We start from the raw sequence: 25036 nt of genomic DNA, 5'->3' as shown, positions 1-25036 counted from the left end.
GAGTTGTAAAAGGAAAAGAAAGGCTGCGAGTGGGGAAATTAGGGGAAAAAACATGTTTGAAGATTTCTTTTCTCATGGAGAAATCCTCTAGTTCATTCTTTGGCTTTTACTGGCACTGCAGATCCCAATGGAACGTTTTACACCTGACGTCGGTGGAAGATTTTGCTTGTGGACTCAGTATGAAAATACGTACTTTAAAAAGATTTGCTAGGTGGAAGCAAAAAGAGACTTTTACCTAGAAATGTTACTTATAATTTAAAGATTGTTTTTACCTTGTTATCAGCAATTATAGTTTTATGGACTGATTCCCCTAAGTAATACATTTACCTGTAAGCTTTTTTTTTTAAGTGTTATTTTCTCTCTTTCATTTTGCTACATTCTACTACTGTTGTCTTTCCAATCTAGCCTGGTTTAAGAGAGAAACTGTGGCTGAGTAATACTTCCAAAGCCAGTTGTGTTTCATGGGAAACATTTTAAAACAAGATAGTGGCCAAACCCTAAGTGCTTATCTGAGGAAAGTGTTCTTGGCAAGCCAGGCCCTGTAATAATTCCAAAACTCCCTTGTGGTTTGTTTTCATTTTGTGTGTCCCTTCTGTCATCTGCCCCCAACCAGAACCCTGTCTTCATGCCTCACCCCTTTGGGTGATCTCGTCCATTCAGCTAATATTGTGGGATTCTGCAGCTCCCCCTTCTCCTTCAGGGTCTGTGTTAGATTTGTGTTTCCTTGAGGCGTGGGCCCCTTTCCCTTTTCGTTTCTGGGTAGCAGTGTTTTAGCTCATGCATGTTTTCTTCCTTCGACAGTACATTATGGTGGCCGTTCTTCACCTTTACATAGAAACAGCGATCATCTGGTTACTCAGTAATATGGTGTTGGGCCCAGGGAACTGGGGGATTCCAGAACCAGGACTCAGAGTGCACCTCCGTAGAGTGTTTCCCTTTTTACCTCCCCACACCATGGTGGAAATTACAGGCATGTGCCCAGTCTATCAAAGGCCAGATTTTTTTTTTTTTTTTTTGCTAGTTGTTTTCTTCAGACTGTAGTTTGAAATCTGCTAGCAGATCCAAAACAAACATCTGAAGCAAGTCATGAAATAAAAGGCACAGCACTTGGGACTTCTGTTGGTGGTAAAAAAAAAAAAACTTAGAAATATAACTCAGCTGTGAGCACAGCTTCGAATGATTTGTAGATTAGGATTTTGTGAAATTTGGGAGGATAGGCTGTACTCCCAGAGTGGGGGAGAGGGTGTAACTTTGTCGTTTGGTCTCAGATTGCCACAGAAGCCACGCCTCGCCCTTCATGTATTTTTTTGTCAACAGTCTGCAGTTACTGTCACATGCCAGCCTCCCTGATGGTGGATTTTTTTGTATCACAAGGTCAGTGCGTGTGTCTCAGGCTCCTTTTTCCAGACAACAGGGGCTGCACCTCATACTGCTTGGTGCTGACTAGCAGGAGGCTAGGGACTCAGAACGTATGGATGAATCCTTGTTGATTGATGAGTTTACTGAGATAAATTAGTTAAAGAGTTTAAATATGTTGCATTTATTTTTTCTTGAGATTTTACACTTAAAATCCATTGTTCTTGTATTCTTTCATTTAAACTCATTATTTTTCTATTAAAGTTGTGTGTGTGTGTGTGTGTGTGTGTGTGTGTGTGTGTGTGTCTGTCTCTGGAAGCATTATAAAATTATTAATTTTATATCCAAAGTTTGAAAGCCCTGGCTTGTGTTTATTTCATTAAACTTGAACATCAGTATTAAAATGATCTTACAAATGTATTTGGAGGGTTCTCGGTTTCATTTGATAGTAAGACGAAGGGATGAAGTGGCAATGTAGTTATTGGATTTTAGATTGCACATTCATTTCCGATTCCCATGCCAAGGCACTCTGCACCTGACTGCGCTGCCGCCTGCAGCACATTTAATTTCAAAGCAGGTGCCCTGGGGGACCAGCACAAGGTAGACTTCCTGAGGGTTCATCCCCAGCCAGTTTTACAGGAGCCATTTTAAATAGTATTTGGGAAGCAGGAATTTAAGGGATAATGGTGGAAAGAGGGATTATGTAGAGGTCTTAAAAGTCATTTATAATTGGTTTTCATGTAAATTGGCAAATAAATTTGCAGCATAAGTCCTTAAAATCATTCTCTCAAACATTTTCAGCAGTTTTACAGATTTCAAAAAACAATATAATCTACTTCTGTTTAAGGACCACATTACTAAGATTTCAAATCCATTTAATGTTTTACTTTTGAGTGTTCACTGTAACTTGTAATTTGTGTGTTTCCCAATTTGTTAAGGGTGACAAAATCTTTAAATCAACCTGAGGTATTATACTTTAACCCATTTGTTTACCTAGATTTCCTAAAAAAAAAAAAAAAAAAAAAAGTGCCATCATCTGAAAATAAAATCTTTACACTGTGGACTCTTATTTTGAGTCTATATTATGAGAGCTGGCACAAATGCCTTACGTAAATAATGGATTGATGTTTAAGTTAACTGGACCCAAGAGAACCTATGTGTCAAAACAGAATTGCTTATTCAGTCCCTGCTTTCCATCAGCTTCTCTGAACCTACTATTGCTGTGCTGAAGAAGTGTACGACATACTAGTTTCTCAAAAGGAGTTCAGATAAATGTCAACTGCAGTAAGCGAAAATTGTAATTACAGTTAGCGTGGATCAAGCGAAGTGCTGTGTGGGCAAAGCCCTGTGTAAAGTTCTGTATGTAAATAGCACACCACGGATAAGACCTTGCTCTGTGATTATTAAGAACAGGGTGTCTTTTGCTCATTCTCCATTAGAAGGCTGATTAGAATCACTTGCAAATTATATAAGTCTACCTCTGGGCATGCTTCCCTTCAAAGAGGGAAACCCCAGGAGCTTTTTGTATAAAGGATAGATTTCCAAATATCTTTGAATATGGAAGTTTTTGAAGCTTCCTTTCTTGATTGTCTTTTTCCCACTGATGCCAAGTGTAGCGTCTTTTACCCATTCTTTTAGATGCCACTTGCTTGTAAAATTTAACTGTACCTTAGCTTACCGTCTGCACCGAGTGTGTCTTTTTTACAGCCCCTCCTTATTGATCTCCATTTTCTCTCTGCTGTATTCCTCACAAGCTCCTTGTGATTCGAGGTTGCAATCTGATTTTCATCTACTCAGATTAAATTTAATCTTGAAGATAGAGTATAGGACTGGAATGCGGATCTGTGACTACGGGTGGCTTTATTTTCTTCTTTTGACACTTGTTTATTTTCTGTAATGCATGTGGGTAGCTTATGATTAACAAACATTAAATTTGATATTCTTAAACAGCAAAAACATTTTTAATGAAATGGCATGCTAATCTCATTAATTTCATTCTTTTGTGATAAAGTCTCATGATGAGATGAGGGTTGTAAACTAGGAGCCCAGTGGTAATCCTTGGCACCCTTTGTTATCCTGTTTATTTGACTTGGAGAGTTTTACTTGTCTGTTTTTAGAGAGTATGTTAATTGAGTGCTCAGTATTCATTACGAATAATCTTGTCTGTTTTCTTGTGGAGATTGTGAAGGCCCTTTTGCTCTTTCTGTAAAAGCCAAGCAGACTGTATTAACTTCTGGTTTAATTTAAAAAATGAATGTGGAACTTGTTGGCACAACACCTTAAAGAATTGCATGTTTAATAATTGGAAGGCTTTCCATCAGATTTGTCTCCAGCCTGAATTAATAATGTTGCTGACTTATTGTTTTAGAAGACGCAGTCCTTGACCTGCTAGGTTGAAAGAATTGTGACTGGTCTGAACCTTCGTGGGTCCTTTAGCTGTGCCATCTCCCCTGTGAATAATTAGAGGTGTTTGAAGGTATTGAGGTAGAAGCCAATTTGTGTCTTTCACTTTGCATATTGTTGAAGCCACATGAATTAATCATAAGCAGGGCAAAAAATTAACTTCTTCAGACACATATTTTGATGGGTCATGAGGGAGAATGTAAAGTGATCTGTAAAATATTCTACTGATCCTCTAAGTATTAAATTATTATACCTACAGGCTAATTTCAGGGGGGAAAGAGAGTTTTCCCTCCCCCCTCCTTCAGTACCTGAGTAGCATATTTGAAAAAAGAAATCAAGGTTTGTTCTTTCCTACCACTGTAAAGAGTACTATAAATGAGCAGTTTTATGATTTTCTGCAAACTAGATTCTTACCTTAACTCTTGATTTTAATTTTTGGGTTTTTGAAATTTATTTTTTAAATTATTTGAGTCTTCGATTCTTAAAACTTCACCCGAAACTTCTCGTTGATTTGGTAAAATGCGTTGTGCAGCCCAACAAATAACTTAACCTTTTTCTCTTTGGGCATCTGAAGCTCTTCTAAGACACCGAATCAAAGTACTATGGATTTCCATACTTGTTTAAGATTTAGATTTTCATTAAAATCTCTTTCCATTTTGTTTTTTTCAGCCAGTGAAACCGAAATTGCATTCTTCTGTGAAGAAGATTATAAGAACTACAAAGCTAATCCCATTTCATCCTGGTGAAAACATCTCTGGGGCTTCCTTTTTGCATACCTGTATTAAGCTCTTATTCCACCACTGAGTTTTAAAATTGACAAACAAATCTTAAAAAATTAATCCCAGGCTCTACTCTTTGCTAAAATCTGTGATTTCTTTCTCTCCAGGTCTTTCTTTCCTTCTCTCTTTCTTTTTCTTTCTTGTTGTAAAATGATATGAGAAAAACATTAGATTTTCTGAAAGTGAAATAAATCGTTATTAAAAATTATCGTGGAATATTTATTCTTAAATTATAATTTGTTTTCTCAAATTATAAATCATTTTGGTGACTTGCATGTTGGGTTCTTTAAAAAGATTGTGTGACTAGTCTTACTGTTTATTTTGTATTTTTTCTGTAGTTTCTAATTAGAGCAACTGTTACTGTCTGTGACTACCAGAAATTCTGAGTTTCTTAGGACCCTCATGGCTACCTTTTAGCTTAGGGTGTGGGATACATATCATCATATGTGGAATTGAATCATGTGTATTTTAGAGAGGTTTTATGATGTAAGAAGGTTTAAAAAAAAAAAAAGATTGCAGCTCATACATATAATGTTGCTGATATTTTTTCTTTTCTTTCTTGAGCTGTGTTTTTCATCTTTCAGAGCAAACTATCATAGAACATTTTCTGGAAGAAATGTTCTGGAAGATACATTCCTTCTCAATAGTATAATACTTGTGGTTCCTAATCATGGCTGACCACCAGCACCTGAGGACTGCGTTATTTCAGCGGCCTCTCAGTCAGCCTGCGTTTAATCAGAACTCCCGGAGAGCTTACCCAGCCCCACCATTGCTCCCTGAGTCCTGGAGGGCTTAGCCGGCCCTGCGAATGCTCCCTGGGTTCTAGAGAGCTTAGGCGGCTCTGCCATTGCTCCCTAAGTCCTGGAGGGCTTAGCCGGCCCTGCCATTGCTCCTTGAGTCCTCAGAGTTGCCAGGAGGGCAAATTGGTTTCATTATGGTCACATCTAACTTAAGTAAACCTATTATTTTTTAAAAAATCAACTCTGAAAGTCTGATTAACATGATTAGAAGATGTTTTGCTTTGTTGAAAAAGTTAATAGAGTCTTTAAAACAGAAATTCTGTTTTATTGATTGTTTCATTGATGAACAAAGTGTTAATACACAGGTGACGTAGCTCTTTGGGGGTTAATAAAGAAGAAGTACCCAGTTTTTGCCTTTGTGAATGGGGAAAGACACAAGTACAAGCAAGTGATTTTAAGAATAGCAGAAAAAGCTGCCATGGAGCACTGTTGACACAAATTAGTTCTGTTTTTTTTTTTTTTTGTTGTTGTTGTTGTTTTTATGAAGTACCAGTTGAGCTGTGTCTTAGAAGACCGAATAGGAATTTTTGCCTAGAAGAAAAGACGGGAAAGGCTTTTTGGAAGAGGGAATAGCATACACAAAAACAAAGCACTGTGTATGAGCTTGAGGTTTCAGGAGAAAGCGCAAGACTTTCATAGATGGTGCAACTTAATGATTTTTCCACCTTACAGTGGTACAAAGCAATATGCATTCAGTAGAAACCGTACATTGAGGTCTCATACGGCCATTATGTTTTCCACTTTGAGTGCAGTATTCAATAAATCACATGAAATACTTAATACTTTATAATAGGCTTTGTCATAAATGATTTTGCCCAACTAACTCTAGGCTAATGTAAATGTTCGGAGCATATGTAAGCTGTGATGTTTGGTAAGTTAGGTGTATTAAAAATGCATTTTTGACTTTTGATATTTTCAACCCACAATGGGTTTATTGGGACTAACCCCACTGTAAGTTGAGGAGCATCTATACAGGACTGTGATGTACACAGAACAGAGTAGAGGAAGATAAGGCCAGAAAGGTAGGTTGATGTAGCCCTTACATGTCATGCTAAGGAGTTAGAATTGTATCTAGTAGGTAGATGGGAGCCAGTAGCATGATTTAAACAGGTATTTGATTCCATTTGCATTTTAGAAAGTAAGCTTTGTCATCAATGTCCAGATGGCAGAAAGACTAGAAGACATCATTGAGCAGGTGAAGTTTTGAAGAGGCAGAGGGGAAGAAGAGGAGTGGAAAGGTTCTTGGTGTTACCATTTGATCATGCATTCTGTGACAAATACGGTGTGGTAGTTAATTTACATATGTTATCTCATTTGACTTTGACCACAGTTCTTCAACGGGAGCATGAATTTTTATAGATGAGGGAATTGAGTCCCAGAGAGATAACGTTATTTGCTCAAGAGAATGCAGTAATGTGCAATGGGATTGGAACCAAGTCTGTCTTAAAATCCTGACTCCCCCATTCCATCCTGCAGTCTCCCAGTGGAGACCTGAGTAGAATGACCTTAGAATGTTTGGGACCTGGTGAATGCCTGGATGGGGACAGTGTGGGAGGGAGGAATGGAGCCTTCAGTGATTCTTGCTGGGGTTGAGTGGCTGGATTGATGACGACAGCAGTAACCCAAACAGGGAACTCCATAAGTAGAGGTTAAAACGATTCCATTGTTTACTTTGCACACATTCAGTTTGCATACCAGGCTTTTTCAAAATATAAAATTAAGTGTATCTTTACTTGTGCATTTTTAAGTAGATAATGCAAAAATACATATGTGTACTACCTTTTTTGGTGTGTATTTTCCTTATTATAAAAGGCACATATAGGCTATTTTCACTTACTCGCACAGTTGTAAAAATCAAAAATAAACTTATAGACAGCAACCACCAGAAACTAGAAGAGGCAAAGAAGGATTGTTCCCTGAAGCCTGCAGAGGGAGGAGGGCCCTGCTGACACCTGGATTTCAGACTTGTAGCCTCCAGAATATGAGAAAATACCTTTCTGTGGTTTTTACAATAAATACAAATATATTGTGTGACTAAAAAAGGACTATTAGCAGGAATGCAAGATTGATTCAAAATTAGAAAACCTATCAATGTAATTTTCAAAATCTATAAAGGAGAAAAAAAATTATGCTTAATAGATGTCAAAAGGCATTTGATGATATTCTTGTCCATGCATATATAAAAATTAGCAAGGGAAAGAAATACCCTTAATTTGATGAAGGTTGCTCATAGAAAACCTACTTAACGGAGAAGTGTTTCAGCAAATCTAAATGAATAAGAGGCTGCGGCTGGGTGTGGTGGCTCAGGCCTGTAATCTCAGCACTTTGGGAGGCTGAGGCAGGCAGATTGCTTGAGCCTAGGAGTTCCAGACCAGCCTGGGCAATAGGACGAAACCCTGTCTCTACCAAAAAATACAAAAAATTAGCCAGGAGTGGTAACTTGTGCCTCGAGTTCCAGTTACTCAGAGGCAGAGGTGGGAGGATCCCTGGGATCTAGGAGGTCAAGGCTGCAGTGAGCTGTCATCGCACCACTGCACTCCAGCACAAAAATGAATTAGACAAGAATGAACACTATTGCCATTACTGTTCAGTATATTTCTGCAAGTCTTATTGTAGCCAACACAGTAGGAAAAGTAATGGGTCTCAGATATTGAAAAGGAGTAGACAAAACATTCATTTGCAGACTATATGATTGCAAGAGAATTAAGTTTTTTGAACAAAGAGACTTGAGTGCTGAACCTATAATGTCTTGTTCACAAAAGCTCTAAAATACTGTTACTAGATGAGTATAAAAGACCTAAATAGAGATAAATTACATGTTTATAGCTGGAAGATACCCACCTAATCTGTAAGTAAATGCAATCTCAATCAAAATCCCAAAGGATTTATCATGGAACTTGACAAATTGATTTTTAAATTCATTTGGAAGAATAAATGTGCAAGAATAGCCAAGATCAATTTGGAAAAACAAAAGACAGGGTAGAGGCAAGGGTGGTTGCTTACCAGCTGTCAGAATACATTTAGTGATCAAAGCAAGCTGGTAATGATACAGAAATAGATAAAGTGATCAATGGAATAGAATATAGAAACTGATAAAATTTACATGGAAACAATATCTAATGAAGGTCATATTTGTAATTATGAGGAAAAGAAAGATTATTTAGCGTGTGGCCAGGTATTTAAAAAAAAAACGGTTAAGGGTCCTACTTCATACCATTCACCAAAATTTCAGATGGATTAAATAACTAAACGTGAAAAACAAGATGAGTTTATTAGAAGAAAAAATGGGTTATATTTGTGACCTTGGAGTAGAGAAGGCCTTCTTAAAACACAAAAGGCGTATGCCATAATTTTATAAGGAGAATGTAAGTGTGTTAAGAATGACTAAAAGCAAGCCGGGCGTGGTGATGCATGCCTGTAGTCCCAGCTACTCAGGAGGCCGAGGTGGGGGGATTGCTTGAGCCTTGGAGTTTGACACCAGCCTGGGCAACATGGTGAGACCCCATCTCTTTAAAAAAATGAATTAGTAAAAATAAAGCCAAAACATGTATAGATATCAAAAGCAGAAAAAAAACCCATTGGGCAATTGCCATGAACATTTTGACATATTCCATCGAGGTTATTTTTTCTATGTATTTTTTTAGTGTTTCTGATCTTTTTTATGTGATTTAAGTCACATTTGCTTGTTTAAACAACCAATTCTAGTCCGGGTATGGTGGCTCACGCCTGTAATCCCAGCACTTTGGGAAGCCAAGGCCAGTGGATCAGTTGAGCTCACAAGTTTGAGTCCAGCCTGGGCAACACGGTGAAACCCCATCTCTACACAATTTCGCTGGGCATCGTATTGCATTCCTGAAGTCCCAGCTACTTAGGAAGCTGAGGTGGGGGGATGGTTTGAGCCCAGGAGGCAGAGGTTGCAGTGAGCTGAGTTCACACAACTGTACTCCAGCCTGGGCGATAGAGCCAGACCTGGTCTCAAAACACCACCACCAACAACAAATCCTGAAGGTTAAAAAAAGTAAAAATCCTCTTCTTGCAAGGTCACTCCTTTGCACAGCTTGGTGAGCATACGTCCAGATTATTTTTTTTCACCTATGTTACTTAAACATATAGGGATGTATTTTAAAGGCATTGTCATTGTATGCATTTCAAAGCATGATCACTCTCAAGGTTGAGAAGTCTCTTTTTTTTTTCAGTCACCATGTGTCAGACACTGTATGTATTTTATATTTTCTCATTTAATCCGCATAGTCGACTGTGACAGAGCTCCGATGCGTCCTGGTTTCTCCATCTGTGAGATGGAGGAGAAAATAAGGGCCACTCTGCAGACTTTTGTGATCAAGTGGGACATTGCCTACAAGGCACTTATGGACAGAGCCTGGCAGGAAGTGAGCACTCATTACATGTCTTAGGAGCTTACAGTGAGTGCGGCGGCAGCAGCAGCTTCATTTGAGCAAGAAACCCTCACCCTCAGAGAGTAAGCCACTTGCCCAAGGCCTAAAACCTGAAAAGTCAAAGAGCAAGTCTCTTCTGGCTTCAAATCCTACCTTCTGCCACTCTTTGAAAACAAAGGGAGTCAGGCACTTGGAGAAACGTGGTAGACAGGTGGTCCACCATGGCCAAGAGACATTTCCCCATCTGTGTTGTTGACGCCCCTTTACATGCATTTTTCTGTTTCTCAGTTGAAGAGAACTTGCCGGTGCCAAAGGAACACATGGGCCGTGGCCCCACGAGTTGGGCCAGGTTTCATGTGACTTTGAGGAGCTTCTTTGCCATAGCGAATGGGTTTTCTTTTCCTTCTTTTTCTACCTGCTCCAGACACAGGCAAGAGAGAGGGTGATGTTCCTGCCTATTTGGATACCCAGAGAACTGGCCTGACCTGGGCCCCTTTGGAAACCTGCTGCTGATTGCTATGAACAAGAGGGAAGAGCAGGGCTTCCCCATTTCTGCTGATGCAGAAGGGGGCATCGTGGGCCCAAGAGTCCAAGGATCCGTACTTGGACCCCTCTGCCCACTAGAGAAGTGGCCTGGCAATCTCACCATCCTTTTCTCACTGTGCCTTTATACACGTGTACATGTACAAAGGCACGTGTGTTGGGAGAAGGGCTCTGAGTATTGTTTCTGGGCAGTTTCACCACATTTTACTTTCAGAAGGTCTCATGATTGCTCAGAGTAGCAAAGGCAATTGAAGTGGAATATTGACTTAATTGGTCTGAGGTTAATATTTTGAACTCCACCATCAAGACAGTGGGTCTTGCTGTCTGCAGGCCTGGAAAGAACCCATCCCTCACGTGGAGCCGCAGCGTGCATCCCATGGCTGCTCTGTTCCTTTCACTGCACCTCCATTTATACCAGTGGAAGAGGAAGGCATGGCATTTGTCATTTTTTTCCATCAAAGGAGATACATTTATTCAATGAATCAGACCTGAGACTACTTTCCCCACCCCCAAATGTGCATTTGGAGATAGAACATGAACATAAGAATTTTGATAATGGTCTTTGGAGACTCATTTTTTGGTCATTAGCCAGCGAGAGGGTCATGTAGTTGTAATGACTTAAAGGAAACACGCAGGATGTGTGTCATCCTGCTTAGCGATGTGTTTGTTAGGGAGCAGTGACCCTCCTCTCTTCCTTGCTGCTGCCACTTCCGATGAGTGTTCAGTAAATAATGTCATTTGCAGGCTGCGAGATTTAAGACGGAGAAAATCCATTTCAGGTCCCAGATGAAGTCATGTGACTCTTTGGAAATAAGTCAGGGCAGACTGTTTTGGGAATGCTGCCTTAGAGACTCAAGCTTTAGGTTTTAACTTCATTTCTATTACGTCCAATACATGAGAAAAAACTGCCATTCATAATGATATTCTTGTGATCAATCAAATCTGGTCAATCAAAGCAGTGACCAGAGCACTCTTAAGTCTGCGGCTCCTTCACTGGACTAAGGCAAGTGGTAGGGAGGGAGGGTGGCAAGGGCTTCCCCTCCTCATCTCTGACTTGGTGGGGAATGAGAGCGGTAGGATTGGGAGCTGTCATCTTCAATCCACTCAGTGTTAATTCTGTTTAGCAAAGCACAACAACCTCATTTAATTTCCTGAACACTGCCCCTTCCTCCTCTCTCTGTCCTGTGACTTTGAGGCTTATGCCATCGGACTATACGTGATCGCTGTCCCCCAACCCTGTTGCAGACACCTGCAGGTCCTGTGCCACTCTTACTATTTGATGATTTTAGCTCCTGGCTCACTGCTGCTGTTTCTTGTAATACAGGATAGACATAGACAAGCCTTCCTGTACCCTGGGGCCTCTTAGGTCATTGATGAACTCACTGCAACCTTCTTGTCTTCTCTGTCTCAGCCTCCTACTCCTAGTGGCACACCTTAGCCGTAGTCATTAAAACTGCACCCGAGTCCACAACGCCATCTCAATATATACCTCCCGTTCTCTGACCCCTGTCTCCTGTCTTTCCATTTCTCTGCCTCTGGTGCCCCCTCCAAGGTTCTTCAGCCCCTACCTGATGAACTACACTTCATCAATACTGCTGTCTTCTCACTGTCCCACCCCCTGGGCTTGAGATCCTCTGTGCCTTCTCATCATTCCTCTGCCTAGACCCTTGTTTCCCTGACCCCTCTGGCCCAGGCCCAACCCTGCTGCGCTTCACCTTCTCCACCTGCACCTGAGCAGCTGCACTGCAGGTGGTGGGGTAGAGAGCACGTGCTGACTGGCCACACTGTCAGTCACGGCTGCTAAGCTGCAGTCAAGTCCTCACGCTGCCCTGCAGTTCCCCTCGCTCTCCAGGTTCCTTTAGGCCCTTGACCCTGAGATTCCTCTTCTCAATCCCAGCAGCTGTCCTCACTTCAGGCTGTCTTAGACAATATGTTCCTGCTCCTGGCCATGTCCCCCACCTGCCTTCCTGTGTGGGTGGGCGAGTGAGTAGTGCTCGATTCTAAGTCTGTCCTCCTGTAAGCCCGGGCCCTCCACCTCTGGCACACCGATGAGCACACTTCAGCATTGTCCTCCCTCTTCCACACCATCAAGTTCCACACCCACCAGCATAGGGGCAGCTCTCCCATCCACCCTCCCACAAGAGCCACCCATCTTTCCTTCACAGCCAAATTCCTTCAGCACACCCTTTCCTCCATTAGGGCTTTTATTGAGCACTCTGCTGAGACAGCTCTTGCCAAGGACACCCAAGGTCCCCATTGCCACAGGAATAGGATTCTCTGTCTTGGAATTGCTTTGCCTCTCAGCAGCCTTGGACACACAGAATCAACGGAAACGCTTCTTGCCAACAGTTGCTTCCTTGGCTTCACTGGCCCCTCCTCCCCATCTTATTTGCTGGTTCTTCCTCATCCTTTAACCTTTGCAATGTGGAAGGCCCCAGGGCTCAGTCCTCTGACTTCTCTAATTATATCTTCTCCCTAGCTGACCTCGTGCATGCTTCCAGCTTTAAACAACTAAATGCTGCAGACTCCAGATCTCAGTCCACAGCCCAGCTCCCCACTGGAGTCCCCGCTGGTCCTCTGATAGAGGCCTCAGATGCTAACACACCCCAGCTGAGCCTCTGAGCTTTCTTCCTGAGCTTGGGCCATTTCAGTCTTCTCCACTGAAGGACATGAGCTCCGTCCTCCATATGTTCAGGCCAGAAACCTTGGAGACATATCTCTTTTTTATTTTACTGCCACACCCATGCCATCAGCCAGCTCCGTTTGCTCCACCTTCAGAGTATATGAAGGGGCCAGTCTCCTCTCACCTTTTTCACTACTACCATTGGGTCCAAGGCACCGCCATCTTACCTGGATTACTGCCTTTCTAACTGAGCTTCTTGCTCTCAGTCCTACCCCACTACAGTTCTTCCTGTTCCAATTCCAGCCCCACTGCAATTCTCTACCCAGCCATCACAGGGATTATTTTAGAACATGAGTCAGATCTTGTCATGCCTTAGCTCAGAACCCTTACTCAGAGAAAGAGCCTTGGCCCTGGGCCTCTTCTCAGTGCACACTAAACATATGCATGCCCCAGGGCCAGCTGGTAAATATCTGCATGTCCCAGGGCCTTTGCACATGCTCTTCCCTCTGCTTGCAATGACTTTTCCACATTTATTTGCATGGTTCTCTTCCTTTCTGTCAGATGTCTGCCCAAATACCATCAAAGAGACCTTCTCTGCTTATGCTGTGTAAAATAGCAAATGCTTGCCCTTGCAAATCTCATTTGTCTAATTCTGTTTTACTTAAAAAAAAACTCCTTTTCTGTTCTGTCTTCTGTTATTAGAATGTCCCCAGTGTGTAGAACAGTGGCAGTTCACAGGCCAGCATGGATGTGTTCCGGGATGAGTGAATGACTTGAAGATGTATTTGTTGTTTGTTTTGCTTTGTTTTGAGCACTCTGTCACCCGGGCTGGAATTCAGTAGCACGATCTCAGCCCACTGCAACCTCCACCTCCTGGGTTCAAGCGATTCTCCTGCCTTAGCCTCTCAAGTAGCTGGGACTACAAGCGAGTGCCACCACACCTGGCTAAGTTTTGTATTTTTAGTAGAGGCGGAGTTTCACTATGTGGGCCAGGCTGGTCTTGAACTCCTGACTTCAGGTGATCCACCTACCTTGGCCTCCCAAAGTGCTGGGATTACAGACATGAGCCACCATGCCTGGCCTAAGATTGTATTTGAATTTTAAAGCAAAACTTTACAGATTGTTGAAGCTCAACTCATAGCAATGTAGCAATAGATCTGTGCAGATCGAGTACACTCTCTAGGTGTTTCTTTGGTCAAAATTAGTCATCCAGATGTGTAAAGTGGTGTAGATATCTGCTCAAATGCCATCAAAGCAGCCTTCTCTGCTTATCCTATATGAAATAGCAAATGCTCTGGCATAATTGGTCGGCAGTCCCGAGTGCATGTGTGTTTCAAATGGAGTTGAGGAAATGAGCGGAAAGCCTGTGTTGAAAGTTCGTTCATTTTTTGTAGGTCTGACTCCGGTCACTGCTGCACTTGCATTTTCATGCGGCTGACAGTTCTTTTCTGCCACGCGGCTGCCGCTTATGCCCGCAGGCGGTCCTGAGCCTCCTGTGAGGGCTTTTTTACCAGCTGGAAGGAAAAAAAAAAAAAACAAAACCCAGACGCTCTGGTGGTTAGTCATAATAAGCAAGGTAAGTGCCCTAGATTGTCACTTGTTTCTGTTTGAACTGTTCCCTGGAAAACTGAGAAGACTGAAGAGTGGATTGTACAACTATGCAAATTAAGGCAGATTTTTTTCCCCCACTTGCCTTAAAGCAAAGTTGCTTGTTTTAAAAGTGACCTAGAAGTGAACTTGTGGTGACATCTAAAATTATACAAATTGGAAAAGGCAAATGGTGCACTTTTGCATGTATTGGAATTATTTGTCTTTCTGTGTTTGCTCTAGGCAAGCGTGAGGGGCAGAAGAGAGCTCAGCTTTGACGTCAGGCAGCCCTGAGTTGGAAGAACACAAGCATTGTTGCTTGCTTGGAGGTGTGACCTTGGGCCAGCTGCTGGGCCTTTCCAGGTCTCAGTTTCTGGCTCTGTTAAATGGGGATGATAACACTGACCTTCCAGAATTTCTCTGTGGCTTTGGTAAGGTGACCTAGCTCGGTGCCTGCATAAATGTATTCTGTTTTGGGGAATAATTTCTGCCACACTGCTATTTTACAGAGGAAGACTATTAATTCCATCTCGCAGAAAGAACATTTAGACACCGAATAGGAGGTTGTTCCTGTGAGCGCTGAGCAGCGGAGCCAGGCCTCTTCCTACAAGGCAGGGGTGTCCAGCTGCCACCAGGTCTCCCCTACCTGTCAACTCCGACCAACACTCACCCAGTATTGTTCTTGGAACCAGGGAAGGACTTGTTTTTTATTTTCCAGGAACCCTTCTCTTCCCATTTCCTTTCCCAAGGAGGCTTGCCCTTGGATTCAGCTAGCCCTGAGCACATTACCTGTCACATGTTTCCTTTACATGTCCCCTTCTCTTTGGAATGTCCCCTAGTTGGGACTAATGGGCGCATTAACAACAGCCAGCAATTTAAATTTCCTTTCTGTAAGAATAAAGCTGTCCCTTTCGCTATTCTCTGGCTGTAACTTGCTTAAAGTGGGATGGGATGGAGTGGGATGGTAGAATGAATGGATACAGAGGTTGTCCAGGAAATACAATCTCAGGGAAGAAAAATCTTGCAAAGGCAGGTTTTGTAGTTTGAATTTTCTAGATACCTGAAAGGAACCAGCCGATTAATGCCCAGCCATTCACCTTTACATCTTGCCGAGCAGCTCCTCCTCTGGTAGGACACTTCTTTCCCGCTGTTTTAGCAGATTCTCATTACACGGTCAGGCTGCCTTATCCCGGACTTCTCTGTGTAATGAGAATCTGCTAAAATTGGCTCTGCACTTGTCTGCCTTTGCCTACCCTCAGCCACCAGGTGGCAGCAGAGTCTGTCTGGGCCTGGGAACTGATGAGGCCGAGCCGGTGTCGGTCACTTGTTAAGGACTGTTTTCAGTAGGTCTGTCCCCCTGTAAGTCAGCCTTGGCGTCTGGTAGCTGAAAGTCAAAGCCATCAGCTTGTAGATGGGGTGGCATGTTGTACTAGTTCCCCAAAGCGATCACGCAATTGCTGCTGCCTAAAATTTTATTTTATTTATTTTTATTATTTTATTTGAGGCGGAGTCGCACTCTGTTGCCCAGGCTGAAGTGCAGTGGCAGGATCTCAGCTCACCACAACCTCCGCCTCCCAGGTTCAGCAATTCTCTTGTCTCAGCCTCCAGAGTAGCTAGGATTACAGGCATGCCCCACCACATCAGGCTAATTTTTGTGTTTTTAGTAGAGATGGGGTTTTGCCATGTTGGCCGGGTTGGTCTTGAACTCTTGACCTCAGGTGATCCACTGGCCTCAACCTCCCAAAGTTCTGGGATTACAAGTGTGAGCCACAACGCCCAGCCTAAAATATTATTTTTCTTTTAAAAGCCAAAGCTTAATTATTTCAAAGCCAATACCTAACTTTAGTCAGTTTTACCTCTATAGTCTTATTTCCCTCTTTTTCTTTTATACCAGTCTGTTTGATGATGGGTCACTTCTAAAGAGAATACCAATACTATGTCAACGCTTTGGAAAGTGTCCCTGTTTATTTGTCGAGGATTCCTTAAAGTTGAGGGTTGAAAGGTGGCAAGCAGGTTTCTGTAGCTCCTTTGATAAAGGCTTCCTAGTGCAACCATTTATAGGCAGCCTCCTCCATTTGGCCCAGGTGAGGTGCTTAAAAAGTTCCTTCCCAAACCAATTGCAGGGAGACACTCTTCTGCTTGGTGGAGGGGCGTGGATGCTGTCCTTTAGCTTGTCCAAATGTGAGCCTGTAAGCGATGCTCAGAGCTTTGGGGTCCAAGGGTGACTCCTGTGCAGGGGCACGGACGGACGCAGGAATCACTTTGCAGAGGGGACGTCCCTCTTCCCTTCTGAAGACTGAATGTTCTCACACATGATTAGGCAATGCCAGTAACTCTTTGGATATTGTACAAAACCCTACGTTTGCTTCTAGGCTAGTTTATAAATGAAGAAATCTCACTTTAAGACAGCAGACAGAATAAAGGCCAATCCGTCCCTGTGCAGAGCTGTGTGCCTCTGTGGGCTCTTCCTGGCTTACCTGGGTGTGGCTGATAGCAGAGAAGTCTTACTGGCAGAGGGCTGAGTTGGGGCTAACAAGTAGGGCCTGAGACAAGGTCTGAAGTGGCAGGGTCTCTCTGTAGCTCTGTGGACCCCCTTGATGTCTAATTCCAGTCCCCAGTCCTGTCAAAGTCACCCTACACTTTAATGCAGACACCAAAGCTGGTAGATGCTCCAGATGCCTAGGAGAGTTGGTTAATTGCGAGATGGAACGCAGAAGCTGAACACAGGAGAGGAGAATTGTAAGAAGGCTGATTTGAGGCAGGGTACAGTATGTCCACACCTCTTAACTGTGTGAGACCGCCTGACCTGGTGCTCATTCTGCAGCCTTAAGGCCCCTGTGTTTGCTAGAAATGTGCTGGGCCCTGCCTGCAAAGGTCCTGACAACTGGCCTTCCTCGGGCTCCGAGTCAAAGGGACAGAGTAGTTTCTGGAGCCAGCAATTCTCTCTGCATTCTCTCTTCCTGTCTTTCCAAGGTGTTGTGGCCCAGGGTTGCTTGTACAGTTGAAAGCAGAGCAGCTTGAAGACAGATTACTTTGGTCTTCCCTGAAAGCCTTCGGGAGTCAGGGAAATTTTGCTAGAACTAGGCTTGAGGTGTAGGGAAGGGAGAGGAGAATGGGGGCTGGAGTGACTCAGTAAGGCTGGGTGGATAGAGCTCGCGGGTTCTACCATGGCCAGGTGTCTGGTTGTGGGGAGATGACTTTCCCTCAGAGAGGAATAGCTGACCCTCAGCAGGAGTCAGAGTTGGAGCTTTCTCTGCTCTGACAATTCCACCCCTCCATCCACTTCTCACCTTTAAAACTTCGATCAACCCTCTTGTCTCCAGTGTCTTCGCTTTGGGTCTCTTTGTCTTCATGGGTTTATGTTTGTATTATCCCCTTATTCCCATCTTAGTGGGGTTTTCAGAGGAGATGATGTAAATGAACAGATCAGCCTATCATGTTTAACTTTGGATATCTGCTTGCATGCTCTCTCTCTTTCTTTTTTAAAATTGAAGTATCGTTTACAGATGGTGAAATGCAAAGATCTTAGACATGCAACTCTTTGGGTTTTGACAAATACACGACCCACGTCTAAGTCAAGATGGAGAACACACCCACCTCCCGAACCTCTGTTGTGTCATTGCAGTTCCCTCTCTGCCCCTCTGTCATCAGCCACCACTGCTGTGATTTCTGTCACCATAGGTGAATTTGGGTCTTCATTTTTGAAGTTTTGAGGGTGATGTATATGGTCCGAATCAGTCTCCCAACACAACTAATTGCAGAGCAAGTCTAATATTATAAGAAATTGGAATTTAAGTGAGAACAATGCCATTTTATTTAAAACACACACAGTGGTGTCCAAATCTAACCTCTTCCTTCAGGAGTAAGCAGAGAAGCTGTGTTGTCTTCTAGAATTTCCTTCATAGGGCCGGGCACGGTGGCTCAAGCCTGTAATCCCAGCATTTTGGGAGGCCGAGGCGGGTGGATCACGAGGTCCAGAGATCGAGACCATCCTGGTCAACATGGTGAAACCCCGTCTCTACTAAAAATACAAAAAATTAGCTAGGCATGGTGGCACGTGCCTGTAATCCCAGCTACTCAGGAGGCTGAGGCAGGAGAATTGCCTGAACCCAGGAGGCGGAGGTTGTGGTGAGCCGAGATCACGCCATTGCACTCCAGCCTGGGTAACAAGAGAGAAACTCCGTCTCAAAAAAAAAAAAAAAAAAAAAGAATTTCCTTCATAACCAGAAGAACTTCATGTCAGTTAAAAACTTCTGTGAAAAAAAACTCAAGTAATCAAGAAAGATCCTCAGTGCCTTTGAGCAAACATCACGTCTCTTTACAGATCCTCACTGTCATACTCCCCTTTGTTGTTCTCAACAAAAAGATATATGTGGCATCTTATCACAAAACATATTATTAGCCCTCCTTTCAAATAACCCTCTGAAGTTGTATAGTTGTGGGCAGAGGCCCTTGTGGTGGGGCTGTGGGAGTAGGTCTTGGGCTGTGCGCATGTATGTACCATGGGAACCTGTGGTGGTGAGTTGTGAGGCCTGAGGTGTGATAGTTGCCTGGTTTCTGGCTGGTGGTCACTTTCGTTATTTAGATGTTGCATGAGCGACAGAAGCCATATTTCAAAATTTCAAGTGTTTTTCCAGCAAGGAAGGTCCTGCAAGCTCTGCAGGACAAGCCATCAGAAGTGAGACTGAGCCAGGTGTGGAGCAGCCACTAGTTATCAAGTGCTTGCCCTGCCAGGCCTCACCAAAGCACTTTGCAGATATTTACTCACTACTGCTTTCGACCCCTGTGAGGTAGGTACTAGTTACCTGCATCTTACTGATGGGGAAGGGGCTCTTGAAGGTAAAGTGACCTGCCCAAGGTTTCCCAGCTCCTAAGTGATGGAGCCTGCCAGAACCAACCATCAGAAGGGTCTTCCCGGGTGAAGGGAGTTTCTTACACTCACTGGAGGTACTAGGAAGAAATTCCTAGTTGTAGCTAGAGCAAGTGATACCCTTCATTGCCTTTCACTACTTGGTGATACCTCCTCAACAGGAGTCAGCTCAGAATTGCTGGAATGAACATCTCATGAGAACGCCCTCCCTTCCCTTCCCACTGCCACTGCCCTGCTTTGGGCCTCATCATTTCTCATCCTGACCGAGGAGACACTCTCCCGTCTGCTGTCCTTCCCTGCAGACTTTCATCCACTGAGTCCATCCTTCATGCCGCTGCCAGAGTGATCTTTCAAAGATGCAAGTCTGACTGCTGCATCCCTCCCTGTTCAGAACCATGGAACGGGTCCTTGTTTCCTTCCACATCACGTGCACACTCTGGCATGGCGTTGTGGGGCTTCTTGATTTGCTCTCTGGCTACATCTCCAGCCTCTCCTCCAGCTTATGGAATTTAGCACCCCCCCAACCCTGTCTCCCCAGCTCTCTCCTTTCCCTTCCCCTTGTTCCCCTTGTTCCCTTCCCATGGTGTTCTGGGTACACCATGCTGCCACTTCCTCAGACTTCCCAGTCTGGTCCCTGGATGCTCCACCAGCCTAGCATTCATCTTGGGCAGCACAGTCAAGGACCATTTTGCCCCTAAGGTCCCTTCCGTCCCACCTTCCCAGCACTTCACAGCCAGGAGACTCAACTCTGCTCTCCTTGTCCTGCCATGTCCTGGACAGTCCCCTGCAGCACTGATCACACACTGTGGCATTGCCTTTTTATATACTGACCTTCTCAAAAGATGCGGTTCTCCCTGAGGTTGAAGATCAGGTCTTACTGTTGCATCTCCACAGCCTGCACACACTGGGAGTTAATAAATGCATGGGTCTGTTATTTACGTATGAATGAACGGATTCCCTTTTCTTGCTGTATCATATACTCTTCTAAAAGTTACCAGGCTTTCTGGAACTTATATTAAGAAATTCGGATACCAGCATTAATATCCAGGTAACGCAGCTTCTGCCCAAATTGCTTGATGAGATTATGTTTGTCTCAGTGCTAGGACCACAGTTTCTGTTTCCTTTTCATTCTCATCATGCCCCGACTCACTGTTGGATATACATGACCTGTTTCAAATGTATGTGCTGATTTGAGTTGGCAGGTGTTGGGGGTGGGATAGGACAGACAGAGAAAATGTGGTCCCAGCTACTGAGGACCTGACACATGAAAAGGGAGATGGGACAGATCCTTTAATTGGGAAAAAGCCCCATTAAAGCCACTTCTGTAGTCTTTCCTCCATAGCCCGAAGAGATGCCTGTGCACTTCCCCCAAGAAGCTCCTCCAAGTTGTGTGACCCTGATGAAGGTCTTCTTCCTTCACCGTATGATTTGTTACAGGAAAAATAAGGGAGGAATTTGGAAGCAGTTAAGGTCACTTTGTGCCGAGACTGTAGCACTATATCATGTTAAATAAAATGTCAGGTGATAGTTATTGGGTCATTCTTTTCTAATGGTTTTATGCACAGTAGATAATTTTATTATCTATATATGATTTGGATTTGACACAATTATCTATTTTTTAAAAATTTAATAAGAATATGTAAATACATTTGCATCTCCTATTTAAGTCAACCTAAGAATGAAATGATGAGAGTAATGATATTTTGTGAGGATGGTGGGGGCCTTTTTGTAGATGATCTCTGATCTCCTCCACGATCCTGGTGCACAGATACTACATCTCCTTCTCACAAATGAGAAAAACGGAAACTCAAACAGGTTAATTTGCCTGTGGTCTCCCATCCCAGAATATGGGTTCAAATTTTAGAGGTTTTTCAACTTATGCTACCTATGGATATTCAAATCTAAATACATTCACATGAAATGATGGGTTAAATCGTTTACAAAATTATCAACTATAAGATTCTGCTGGCAAATATCGATGATATATTTATTTTAAAAAAGTTCTGTTCATGCACATGTCTTTCAGTGTTAAATAAACATGAAAAACATTTTAGCTTTTAGATTGCAAAAAAAAAAAAAAAACCACCAAAACAACCCCCCAACTACATGGATAGTATAGGCAATGAACACAGGCTGATGTACATCAGTGTTCCCGCAGAGTAACAGGAAAACCAGAACAGTGCTTTTGGGAGGGAGGTGATTCGGTAATATATACCCAGATAAAAATTATACGAGCCCAATGATCCACTGAAGCCTGTTGGGGGTTCTACGGGCACAGTGACAGAGTGTAGGAGTGCAGGGAGGGGCTCTGGGTTGCCAGAGACCTGCTGCGGAGAAGTTTTCTGCCCTTAATGAGCCCTACAACGGCAAGCAATTTAGTTTGAGTTCACTTTCATCATCCGCAAAATTAGGCTACTTATGCTTTCTTGGGGTGTCAGCATTGAATAGTGGGGTGTCAGGCAAGTGCTTAGCTCGGAGGCTGTCCACAGCATGGCTTAGCTGGGCGGGATGTGACATTCCCTCATGGTCAGTGAGGCATGCTTTCCTGGCTATGACGATTGGGAGGTTGTGAAACTGAAGCTGGGTGCTGGCAAATCATGGAGGCACCTGGAAACCTCAGTGTCTCAGGCTTAGTTCCTCTGCTGGGAACCTTAGAGGGAGAAAACGATGTGGCTTAGGAGAGGGGTGAGCCTGACGTCTGAAACTGCTTTCCTCTCATGGGCGAGCAAATGGAAAAGCCAGATTCTACCAGGAATGTGACATGGGACACCTTCGCTGTGTTCTTGAATGTGTGGGGTCGTTTCGTCATGCAGTTGCATGGGGCTTGCTTGTGTGCTGGACTTCCCGGGACATCCTGAGACGGACTTTGCAGTTTTCAAGATTCAGTCCCATTGTCAAACCCCAAGATCTGATTTTTGATTTGATTATATGGTATAAAGAAGTGGAAAAATCTTCCTTCAAGTTTGGGTCATTAAACATTGTAAAATAGGGCCAGGTATAGTGGCTCACACCTGCAATCCCAGCACTTCGGGAGGCTGAGGCAGTTGGATCATTTAAGGTCAGGAGTTCAAGACCAGCCTGGCCAACATGGTGAAACCTAGTCTCTATTAAAAATACAACAATTAGCCAGTTATGTTGGCGGATGCCTGTAATCCCAGCTACTTGGGAGGCCGAGGCAGGAGAATCACTTGAACTCAGGAGGCACAGGTGTGAGTGAGCCGAGATGGTGCCATTGCACTCCAGCCTATGCAACAGAGCCAGACTCTCTTTCAAAAAAAATTGTAAAATAGAATTGGATGTGGGGAAGAGAGAGGGGGAGAAGGCAGAGCAGGAAGGAGGAGGCAGGAAGGGCATAGCTGGCACCAAGGCAGGCCCTGGGCCGGACGCCCAGGAGTGTGGGCAGAGGGGGTGCAGCACTGAGAGGTGGGCTGGAAGCTTCCCCTGCCAAGCTCATGACAAAGCATGGGAGGCAGTGGGGGGCCCACAGAACTTGCTGAGTGCTAAGTGCCTGCAGCCCTGCCCTGAGCTGCACAGCCTCCAGGGAGATGGCCACCAGCGTCTCTCAGGGACCTGGTCCTCCTTTCCACCAAGGAAGAGGGAGAGAGACTAACTAGGGCTGCCCTCCACTGTGAAAGGCCCAGCTAATTATTCATGACACCCCTGCAGGTGGCTGGACTGCCACGGCTTCCCCTGCGCCCATCCTCAAAGGCAGAACCTCAGTCTTTCAGGAGGGACTTAGAGGAGCTCTCCCAAGGACCAGCATGTTATTTCCCACTGCAGCCTTGAGTTTCGAAGAGTGAAGCGGGGTGGTTAGTGCTTCTGGGTTTGATGCTTCCACCCGATTGCCCACTTCATCCCACTCCTCAGTACTATGAAATTTGGATTATTTTTTTAATCTTCTCTTCCCCCTTTTGTTGTTCTGCTGTTGAGCTGATTATGCAGAACTGTGTGTAGATGTCTCTGTGGCACCTTCCTTCCAGGGATGCAGCTGTTTTCCAAACACCCCCCTTAATCCTCTTAGGAGGGAGGATGCACCAGGGTGCTCACCCTGTCTGTCAGGGCCAGCGGAGACTGACGCTTTACAGCTGTTTGTAACCTGGACCATTCCAGACGGGAGGCATGGAGGCACCAAGATGCCAAATCTCTTACTCATCCTGGCACCTCAGGTGGCTAAAGAATAAATGCATGAAAATTAAGAGCCAATTCTGTCTGTGAGAGAGAACAAGAGCAAGCTGACTGTTGGCTGTCACCTGGAGTCACCTACTGGGAAGTGTCAATCACTGGAGACCAAGGGCAGGAAGGAGGCTTGGTGAGTAACTGTCCCACCCTGGCAGTGCCATGGACAACAGAGCTTCAATTCAAAGTGAAAACAGACTCCCTGCATCAGAGCTGACCTACCAGTGCAAGATATTTCACTCGAAGCCCAGGGGTGTTTGTGATAAATAGATCCACACAGGATGGCCTGGTTTCATTTTTCATGTATATTGGCTACTTGGGACACCCACCTCTCACTTTCCCAGCTTTTTATATCTTTTTTTTCTTTGAGATGGAGTCTGGCTCTATCACTCAGGCTGGAGTGCAATGGCACCATCTTGGCTCACTGCAACCTCCGCCTCCCAGGTTCAAGCTATTCTCCTGCTTGGGCCTCCCAAGTAGCTGGGATAACGGGTGCCTGCCACCATGCCCAGCTACCAACTTTTTATATCTTAATGGCCTTTCCAGAACTTTCCAGAACATGTACAACATACTCCTAGTGGGCTTGGGGATGATTGAGGGTGGGAAACGCAGTAAGGCAGTTACTAGTATTTCAGTTTTCTTTCAGGCCTTCTGGCTGAGTGAAGAGGAGGTTTCAGCTGGTGATAGCGTGTCCTTAAGACTTCACTCGCCTCCCTCTCTCTGTCTTTTTAAAGAGAGAGTGAGTCTCTGCCAAGCATTTTAGCAGGTAAAAAAATCCACCTAGAATTTAATCATATTATTTTGTTTTTATTTATTTTGAAGTTCTAACTGCTTTAAGGTCTTATAGCAAGTAATAACAGTTTTCCATTATGTTACAGATGTTTATTTAGCAAATGCTTATATAGCGCTTACTCTGTGGAAGATCTGTTTTAAATACCTTAAAAAGACAAACTTTTTTTTTCTCTCTCTCTCTTTCTCTTTTTTCTTTGTAGTACGTCTCACTCTATCACCCCAGACTGAGTGCAGTGGCATAATGTGGCTCACTGCGGCCGCGACCACCCTGGCTCAGGCGATCCTCCCACCTCAGCCTAAGAGAAATTCCTGGAACAGAAAACCAAATACTGCATATTCTCACTTACAAGCGGGAGCTAAATGATGAGAACACATGGACACAAAGAGGGGAACAACACAACTGAGGCCTACTTGAGGGTGGAAGTTGGGAGAAGGGAGAGGAGCAGAAAAAATAACTATTGGGTACTAGGCTTAAAACCTGGATGATGATCTGTGCATGTACCCCAGAACCTAAAGTACAATTTAAAAAAGTATATATATATATGTATATATGTATGTATATATGTGTATATGGGTTTATATATGTACATATGTATATATGTGTATATGTGTATATATGTATGTGTTTATATATGTACATACGTATATATGTGTTTATACATGTACATATGTATATATGTGGATATGTGTATATATGTGTTTATATATGTACG

The 25036-nt window shown here is 43.7% G+C and overlaps 1 protein-coding gene across 7 annotated transcripts in view; it reads left to right on the top strand.

Annotated features, from left to right (window-relative positions):
• Positions 1-4744, top strand: part of C6H2orf76 (chromosome 6 C2orf76 homolog) — a 63106-nt gene extending 58362 nt beyond the window's left edge. For all 7 annotated transcript variants that reach the window (XM_008999020.5, XM_002749518.7, XM_054257707.2 and 4 more), the window contains one exon: positions 4429-4744. In XM_008999020.5, the coding sequence (XP_008997268.3) occupies positions 4429-4505 (77 nt within the window). In that variant the 3' untranslated portion in view covers positions 4506-4744. The remainder of the gene's footprint in view (positions 1-4428) is intronic.
• Positions 4745-25036: the final 20292 nt, after the last annotated feature.

This window comes from Callithrix jacchus, chromosome 6 (assembly GCF_049354715.1).
Source record: "Callithrix jacchus isolate 240 chromosome 6, calJac240_pri, whole genome shotgun sequence".
Classification (NCBI taxonomy): domain Eukaryota; kingdom Metazoa; phylum Chordata; class Mammalia; order Primates; family Cebidae; genus Callithrix; species Callithrix jacchus.
This window is presented reverse-complemented; position numbering and strand designations above follow the sequence as displayed.